General features: G+C 50.3%; 2 protein-coding genes across 2 annotated transcripts; both read left to right on the top strand.

The window, feature by feature from the left end:
• Nucleotides 1-318: 318 nt before the first annotated feature.
• Nucleotides 319-765, top strand: LOC132342275 (proteoglycan 3-like). Its single transcript, XM_059875032.1, has one exon. It carries the CDS (start codon nucleotides 346-348, stop codon nucleotides 763-765), a length of 420 nt encoding a protein of 139 aa, XP_059731015.1. The 5' UTR covers nucleotides 319-345.
• Nucleotides 766-1,532: 767 nt separating this feature from the next.
• LOC520402 (proteoglycan 3) lies at nucleotides 1,533-7,313 on the top strand. The gene is made up of 4 exons (XM_059875031.1): nucleotides 1,533-1,541; nucleotides 4,908-5,039; nucleotides 6,225-6,336; nucleotides 7,094-7,313. The coding sequence occupies exons 1-4, from the start codon at nucleotides 1,533-1,535 to the stop codon at nucleotides 7,150-7,152; spliced, it is 312 nt and encodes a 103-aa protein (XP_059731014.1). The 3' UTR covers nucleotides 7,153-7,313.
• Nucleotides 7,314-9,453: the final 2,140 nt, after the last annotated feature.

The raw sequence follows: 9,453 nt of genomic DNA, 5'->3' as shown, positions 1-9,453 counted from the left end.
AGGTCCAGGGCCACAGGCCCCTGTTCAGTTGCCCCAGCCCCTCTCTAGTTAGATTTCTCCTGGACCCAGAGCTGTGACCTGAACATTCCCCCAGGGCTCCTTTGCAAGGAAAAACACCCCTCTGTGAAGATGAGGGCTTCTCACATCTCTCCCTCCCAAATTACCCGCACGTGGTGTCAACTGTCATCAGGTTCTCATGCATTTGTGTGTGTGATGCAAGAATTCTGGCTCATCCAACCCCCAAGGGATCCCTCCCCGTCTTTGGTTGCAGATGGGGTCCCTAGGAAGACTGGGTGGAGCCATCAGAGCTGTCCGTGGTCCTGGAGGAAGGTGGTACCTGGTCTGATGGCGGGTTATTTCTTCTTTGCAGAGAAGGATGCCCCCCATGTGGGCAGTCCAGAGACACAGGCAGACCTGAGCCAGGATGCTGAAGGCTCAGGGGGGCAGGAAGGAGAGCTGGCCCTGAGTGGTGAGGTGGTGGAGTTGGGGGGAGAGGAGGCCGAGGACGCCCACGACGATGAGGGGGACTCAGAGTCAGACCCAGATGACTTAGATGAGGACGTGCAGTGCCCCAAGGAAGAGGAGACAGTGCAACTTCCTGGTGGTCCTGAGTGCAAGAGGTGCTACTACAGATTTGTGCGGACCCCAGGGAGGTTTAGGCATGCTCACGTAAGCGGCAGCGAGGCTGCTCCCAAGGAGTTGGGAGACCAGAGTGGATTCAGCCTTCTCTCTCTATTATTTAGACTAGGGGTTCTCCAAGCCTAGTATCCACCAGAAGTCTTGTTAAAGCACAGATTTCTGGGCCCCATCACCTCAGTTTCTAGATTAGTAAATCCGGGGTGTGAGGGTTTATAACAAATTCCTAGGTGATGATATTGTTGGTCTACAAAGTGCACTCTGAGAGCCACTAGTTTAGATAAAAAGCTTTGGTGTAAGAGACTCCTGTGTTGTGTCCTGGCTCTGCCTTCATCAGCTATTTTATTTGGGCAAGTCACTTCACCTTTCAGGGCTCCTGTATCTTCATTTGTAAAATGGAGATGTATGATACCACCTCTCAGAGAGAGTTATGGTGAGGATTAGCTAACACATGGGAAGTATTTAGAATAGTCTGTTGTTGTTCAGTCACGAAGTTGTGCCCCACTCTTTTTGATCCCATAGAGTGTAGCACTTCAGGCTTCCCTGTCCTTCCCCATCTCCTGGAGCTTGCTCAAACTCATATCCATTGAGTCAGTGATGCCATCCAAGCATCTCATCCTCTGCCACCCCCTTCTCCTTTTGCCTTCAATCTTTTCCAGTGTCAGTCTTTTCCAATGAGCCAGCTCTTCACATCATATGGCCCAAGTATCGGAGCTTTGGCTTTAGCTTCAGCTTCAGTCCTTCAAATCATCATCAGGGTTGATTTTCTTTAGGATTGACTGATTTGATCTCCTTGTAATCCAAGGGACTGTCAAGAGTCTTCTCCAACATTGCAATATGAAAGCATCAATCTTTAGCACTCAGTGTTCTTTATGATCCAACCCTTACCCCCGTACATGCCTACTGTAAAAACCATAGCTTTGACTCTATGGACCTTTGGTGGTAAAGCGATGTCTCTTCTTTTTAATATGCTGTCTTGGTTTGTCACAGCTTTTCTTCCAAGGAGCAAACATGTTTTAATTTCTTGGCTGCAGTCACCATCTGCAGTGATTTTGGAGCCCAAGAAAATAAATCTATCACTGCTTCCAGTTTTTCTCCTTCTATTTGCCAAAAAGTGATGGGACCAGATGCCATAATCTTAGCTTTTTGAATATTGAATTTTAAGCCAGCTTTTCCCATTCTTCTCTTTCACCCTCATCAAGAGGTTCTTCACTTCCTCTTCACTTTCTGTCATTAGAATTATATTGTCTGCATATCTGAGGTTGTTGATATTTCTCCTGGTATTCTTGATTCCAGCTTGTGATTCATCCAGCCTGCATCTTGCATGATTTACTCTGCATATGAGTTAAATAAACAGGGTGACAATATATAGCCTTGACATACTCCTTTCCCAATTTTGAACCAGTCTGTTGTCCCATGTCCAGTTCTAACTGTGGCTTCTTGATCCACATACAGGTTTTTTAGGAGACAGGTAAGGTGGTCTGTTATTTCCATCTCTTTAAGAATTTCCCACAGCTTGTAGTGATCTACACAGTCAAAGGCTCTTGTGTAGTCAATGAAGCAGAAGTAGATATTTTTTGGAATGCACTTTTTTTCCTCTATGATCCAATGAATGTTGGCTATTTGATCTCTGATTCCTCTGCCTTTTGTAAATCCAGCTTGTACATCTGGAAGTTCTTGGTTCACACTGCTGAAGCCTAGCTTGAAGGATTTTGAGCATGACCCTGCTAGCATGTGAGATGAGCACAATTGTATGGTAGCTTAAACATTCTTTGGCATTGCTGTTCTTTGGGATAAGAATGAAAATTGACCTTTTCCAGTCTGTGGCCACTGCTGAGTTTTCTAAATTTTCTGACATCCTGAGTGCAGTTGGTGATGGATGGGGAAGCCTGGCATGCTGCAGTCCATGGGGTCACAAAGAGTCAGACACAACTGAGTGACTTAACTGAACTGAACTGATTGAGTGCAGCACTTTAGTAGCATCAACTTTTAGGATTTTATGTAGCACAGCTGGAATTCCATAACTTCACCTAGCTTTTTTGTAGTGCTGCTTCCTAAGTCCCACTTGATTTCACCCTCCAGGATGTCTGGCTCTAGTTGAGTGGCCACACCATAGTGGTCATCTGAGTCACTAAGATGTAGTGACATTTTCTGTACAGTTCTTCTGTGTCTTCTTGCCTCCTGTTCTTAATCTCTTCTACTTCTGTTAGGTCTTCACTATTTATGTCCTTTATTTTGCCCATCTTTGCATGAAACTTTCCTTGCTATCTCTAATTTTATTGAAGAAATCTTTACTCTTTTCCATTCTATTATTTTCCTCTACTTCTTTGCATTGTTCATTTAAGAAGACCTTCTTATCTCTCCTTGCTGTTCTCTGGAGCTCCACAGTTAGGTGGGAATATCTTTCCTTTTCTCCTTTGCCTTCGGCTTCACTTCTTCCCTCAGCTATTTGTAAAGCCTCCTGAGATAACCACTTTGCCTTAATGCATTCCTTTTTCTTGGGGATGGTTTTGGTCACCGCTTCCTGTACAATGTTACGAACCTCATCCATAGTTCTTCAGGCCCCCTTGTCTCTCAGATCTAATCCCTTGAATCTGTTTTTCATCTCCACTGTATAATCAAAAGGGATTTGATTTAGGTCCTACCTGAATCGCCTAAGGGGTTTTCCCTACTTTCTTCATTTTAAGCCTGAATTTGGCAATAAGGAGTTCATGGTCTGAGCCACAGTCAGCTCCTGGTCTTGTTTTTGCTGACTGCATAGAGCTTCTCCATCTTTGGCTGCAGAGAATACAATCTGACTTCAGTGTTGGCCGTGTGGCGAAGTCTATGGGTAGCGTCATCGTTTCTGTTGTTGGCAGAGAGTGATTGCTGTGACCAGTGCATTTTCACGACAGAACTCTGTCAACCTTTGCCCCGCTCATTCTGTACTCCAAGGCCAAACTTGCCTGTTACTCCGGGGACCTCTTGACTTCTCTCTTTTGCACTCCAGTCCCCTGTGATGAAAAGGACATCATTTTCTGTGTATTAGTTCTAGAAGGTCTTATACGTCGTCGTAGAACTGGTCAACTTCAGCATCTTCAGCATCAGTGGCTGGGGCATAGACTTGGATTAGTGTCATTTCAAGTGGTTTGCCTTGGAGACAAACAGAGATCATCCTGTCATTTTTCGGTCCTACCCAAGCACTGCATTTCAGGCTCTTGTTGGCTGTGAGGGCTACTCCATTTCTCCCAAGGGGTTCTTGCCTTCACTAGTTGATGTGTGGTCATGTGAATCATATTTGCCCCTTCCCATCATTCTAGTTCACTGTCATCTCCTACTTGACCAAGCCTAACTCACCCTGATTCACAGACCTAACACTCCAGGTTCCTATGCAATATTGCTCTTTATAGCATCAGACCTGCACCACCAGATGCATCCATAATTGAGCATTGTTTTTGCTTTGGCCCAGTTGCTTCGTTCTTTCTGGAACTGTTGTAATTGCCCTCCACTCCTCCTCAGCTGCATACAGGACACCTTCCAACCTGGGGTCTCATCTTCTAGTGTCATATCTTTTAGGCTTTTCATACTGTGCATGAAGTTCTCACAGCAAGAATGCTGGAGTGGTTGGCCATTCCCTCCTCCAGTGGGCCAGGTTTCGTCAGGACCCTCCATGTGACCCGTCTGTCTTGGATGGCCCCACATGGCATCACTGAGACCTTCACTGAGTTACACAAGCTCTTTTGCCAGGACAGTGCTGTGATCCATGAAGGGAGAATGGTCCTTGGGTCACTGTAAGCTCTCCATAAACGCTGGCCATGGGAGTGGGAGGGAGGCTCAGAAGCGGGGGGATTTATGTGTACCTGTGACTGATCCACACTGCTGTTCAGCAGAAAGCAACATAACACTGTTAAGCAATTATCCTCCAACTGAAAATTAAAAGAGGATAAGAAAGCATTTGACCTTGGAGATCAAGATGCAAAGTAAAGGCCAGAACAAGTGAATAACCACTTTAAACATCTTTCAAATATAATGTTATTTTGTATACATCTATTAAATAATTCCATATGAAAATAATATGAAAATATTTTAAAATGGTGCTTCTAGTTATTCTGAGTATTATTAGTCTTTACTGCAAGAAGTTCCTGATGTCAAATAAAGAAGCAAGAGATGGGATTCAGGGGGGCTGTAGACCTCTGATTTCTGAGCTGGGAAAGGATGTGGGGGGTCTCTTGTGGAGGCTGAGGGCCTTGCAAGAAAACAGTGAGTTTCTACCCCACTTCGTCTCTCTGCAGAGAATCTGCAGGCGTTGCTACCGAGGCAACCTCGTCTCCATCCACAGCTACCGCTTTGACTATCGTGTGACACGCTGGTCAAGAAGGACCAACCAGTCACAGGTCTGGATCGGAGGCTTTATCAGGGGCAGGGTAAGTGAGGGTCAGTTCTCAGGTCTTTTTTTTTTAAGGTGATTTGATACTGCAGAGTGAATCCATTATTTTTTTAAATTTTCATTGTTTAGGATGGGGTTGGGTCTTTGTCGCTGCACCCGCGCTTTCTCCAGTTGCCGCCGGCGGGGGTTGCTGCCTCCTTGCGGTGCTCAGGCTTCTCACAGGTGGCTTCTCATGCTGCACAGCATGGGCTCTAGGGTGCCGGCCTCCACAGCTGCTGCTGAACACTCGACAGACCCCGCTCAGTAGCTTTGATGCCAGGGCTTAGCTCCTCTGCGGCACGTGGGGTCTTCCAGGACCAGGGATCGAACCCATGGCTGGGCAAGGCAGCTTCTTCAAGGGCAGGCAGCTTCTTCACCGCTGGACCACCAGGGAAGGCCCGGGGCTCGGGCGTTTCTGAGCGCCTCAAGGCACCACCTGACCCACCGAGCCTCATCCTGGCCCAGGAGGCTGGCTTGTGCTGACGTAGGAGACGTGATGACTGAGCGCTTCTCCTCCTCACCCATGTTCAGTGGCTTCATGCTTGCAGCTTGAAATCTGCCCTGGTGGGTGCGTTTGCACAGAGAAATGGACAGTTATCATAAACAGGGTTCTTTCTTTCGTCTGCCTCACACCTTCCACCAAAGCTGACTGTTAAACATTTATCGGCAAATCAGCGGAGTCAGGAAGTAGAGTTTATACCCAGCTCTGTGCATTACTGGCTGAATGCCTGCCTCCATATTTCAGTGTCCTCATCTCTAAGGGGGTCCTTCTCTCAGAGTGACCCTAGGGGCGGTGCCTGAGTAAGTGCTGTCACATTTGCTGCTCATATGTGGTCCAGGGACCAAAGTATCAACATCACCCGGTAGCTTGTTGAAATACAGGGTCCTGGGCCGCACCCCAGACGTCCTGGATCAGAATCCACATTTCCACCAGATTGCCAGGAGATGTGTCTGCTCAGTGAGAAGTTTGAGAAGCCTGCTCTGCGTGAGAGCTGGAAGCGATGTTTGCTCTTCCGTGTCATTACCTGTAAACCGTCGGGGGTGGGTCTGTACGGTGGGGTCCTATCCAGGTGACACAGTGAGAGGAGATTATAGACGTCCAGGAGGGATGCTCAGGGGACTTAGGAGCCCCAGCACCTGTCTTCCTGGACCTCCGCCCTCTGACCCAGCCTCTCTTCTCTAGTCCCGTTGCAGGAGATTTCGCTGGACTGATGGGAGTCACTGGAATTTTGGATACTGGGCCCAAGGGCAGCCTGGGAATGGCAGAGGCCACTGTATAACCCTGTGCACCAGAGGTGAGGGGGCCAGGCGCCCAGACAAGGTGGGGGTGGACCCACACACACGCCCCTGTGAGCTGCACAGACACGCCTCCCCTCACACAGCCTCCCCCACTGGAGAACCCCACCCTGTGTGTGAGCCGGGCTGAGGTGCAGGGATCCTCAGAGCCACAGTGAGGGGTCCTGGATGGGCTGGGGGCTCTGTGTCCTCCAGACTCAGCGAGGCTCCCTCCCTTCCTCCGACGGGTCGGTGACAAGGATAGAGTGTGGGACAAACAGGAGGGACACTTGATAATGTGAAGTGTGGCCGAGGGACACGGGAAAGATGTGGGAACTAGGGCCAGCTGACAGATGATTCCCCAGCTCCCAACATCACGGCTGCCCGACGTGCGGGAGTTTAGAACAGGGGCGGAGACCACACGGGCTGCTCAGATGGCCGAGGTCCACATCTGGCTCTACCACTTGTCTGCTGAGATCAGAGCAGGTTGTCACTCCCCCGAGCCTCAGTTTTCCCCATCTGTGAAATGGGAGTGCTGACAGCCCTGACCTCTTGGCGTCACTGTGAGGATGGAAGGACAGTCCATAGGAAGCCCTTAGCACACTGTCTCTGCAAGGGAAGAGATCAGTGATTGTGGCTAGCTGGGACATGGGGAGACATATGGCCCTCAGATTGCCAGGAAAAGGTGAGGTGCCTGACCTGTGAGGTTCCTGACGGTGGGGGTTGGGGGGACACACTCAGGTGGGCAACTGACATCACTGTGCTCTGTGCCACCAGGGGGTCACTGGCAACGAGCTTCATGCAAGAGGCGGCTGCCCTTCGTCTGTGCCTTTTAAACCAGAGGCGTGGAGACCCTGCCTCTCCACCATCCTGGCTGCCCCGCCCCACCCCGGCCCCCTTGCCCCTCACTTGTCCACGTCATAAAAACTACACTTCTCACAGAATCTCCTGACTGTTTTCTTCATTGCGCACGCTGGAGGACTCTTCGGGGTTGGGAAATCTCGGAAGCTCTCAGTTCTTTGAGGAGTTTAAAAGCTGGAGCAGGACTGCTGAGTGGTGAGGGCCAGGGGGTTGGGGCGCCGGGGTTTTTGGCTGCAGCGCCAGCTTGGGGTGGGGGTGGGCCAGGCGAGGACGGGTGTCTGGCTCCAGAAGACCCTTTCCCAGGGTCCCGCGGAAGAAAGCCTTTGGTGAGCAGTTGGGCAACTGGCCCTCTTGGTCTGGATTGAATGAGGCGTGTGGGGCGGGGTCGGAAGTGACAACTTTCCAGAATGGAGGCCACATGGTGGATTTAAGAATTGGGTGGAGACGGGAGGTCCCACCAGGGGTCTCCACAAGGTGCGAGGAGAAACCTCCTCGAGGGGTGGACGCCTCCTCCAGCTCTGCGTCGTTTTCACCTCAGGTTCAGTTCAGCTCGGTTCAGTTCAGTCGCTCAGTCGTGTCCGACTCTTTGCAACCCTCTGGACGGCACCACACCAGGCCTCCTTGTCCATCACCAACTCCCGGAGTTCACTCAAACTCATGTCCATTGAGTCGATGATGCCATCCAACCATCTCATCCTCTGTCGTCCCCTTCTCCTCCCGCCTTCAATCTTTCCCAGCATCAGGTTCTTTTCTAGTGACTCGTTCTTCACGTCAGGTGGCCAAAGTATTGGAGTTTCAGCTTCAGCATCAGTCCTTCACCTCAGGTACTGGCCCCCCTTTTCTCTGTGGGTTTGTTCAAAGGCCACAGCTTTCTGCGAGACGGCTCCCCGACCACATCCTCATGGGAGGCTGTCCTCCTCGCTGCCCTCCATCCTGCGTCCCCTCTCTTGTCCCCAGCCTCCCTCCCCTCCCTGGAGGGGCCATGGTCTCAGCAGGGAGCTGCCTTGCTCCCTGAGGGGCTCGGGGCCCAAGTCAGGCCGTGTGCAGCCAGAATGCTCCAGGGCTGGCTCTCCAGCCCCGGGTCTCCCGGCTTCTTCCATCTTCTCGGGTCCTGTGGTCACTGAGACAGACAGTGTTCCTGCTCTTAGCTTCATTCCAGGCTGGGCTCCAGGAAGGATTGGAGCTTGAGAGGCGAGAGGCTGAGACTGCAAACTGGTGTTCAGAGGGCAGAGAGCCCTGGGTCGTGAGAGAGAGAGTGAGTGAGAGAGACTTCCTGGGGGTGTGGCTCTATGTGGGGCCCGGGGAGTGTGTTCAAGGTTGTCTGGGGCACCTGTGTACACGGGTGTGTGGGTGTCTTGGTGTGTGCATGAGTAGTCTTCATACACCTGTATATGTCTGTGTATATGTGAATCTGTGCTTGTAAATATGCACAAATCTGTTTTAGACACCTGTATATGTCTGTGTATACGTGAATCTGTGCTTGTAAATATGCACAAATCTGTGTGAGTCAGCGTGTATTTGTGTGTTGCTTGTGTGCACATTTTCTACATCTCTATGGAGATGCTCGTATGTCCGTGTACATCCCTGAGTGTGTGTATCTACTCATGCTTTCTCTTTCTCCACCTCATTCTCAAGGTCACCGAATGGTGTGGCTCGTGTGTGTGTGTGTCCAGCTGCGTTCTCCATTGCAGGACAAATCCCAGGTGAAATTCTCTCTACTTCTGGGTCTTCTACTTGGGACAACTTCAGCTTTTCATCTGAGTCAGTCTCCTTGGCCTTTAGCCTTTCTGTCTTGACTCCTTTCTACAGTTTCCGGGATCAGAGTCGCAGAGCCACCTTCCTCCCTGGCCACCCCCTGTTTCAGGATCTCTGCTCGTAAAGGAGCAGGGAGTCTAGAGCGGGACTTGCATGGACGCCTCAGGCTCCTGCAAGCCTGCAGTCATGCCCTACTGTGACATTCTCAGTGCTGTCCTTTCTGCAAGATGCAAATGATGATCGAAGGGTTGCTTCTTTTGCCGTGAGCTCACTGAGTGTTCTGGGCTAGGCATTTTCTGTGCATTATGTCCTTTAATCCTCATAACGACCCCATGAGTTATGTGTGCGGTGCATCCGTATCTCAAACGAAGAAAGTTAGTAGATGATGGAACCAGTACCAACCCCTCAACTGCCTGACCCTAAGTTCATGCTCTTAACCACCAGGGCCTCAAGGGAGAAGCTGGGTTCTCCTGGAGTGTGTGCGGCGGGGTGTGTATGGGGCTGGGTGGTGACCTCCATCA

The sequence above is a fragment of the Bos taurus genome, chromosome 15, assembly GCF_002263795.3.
Source record: "Bos taurus isolate L1 Dominette 01449 registration number 42190680 breed Hereford chromosome 15, ARS-UCD2.0, whole genome shotgun sequence".
In the NCBI taxonomy this organism is placed as follows: Eukaryota; Metazoa; Chordata; class Mammalia; order Artiodactyla; family Bovidae; genus Bos; species Bos taurus.
Note: the sequence above shows the minus strand (reverse complement) of the source record. Positions and strands in the feature narration are given on the sequence as shown.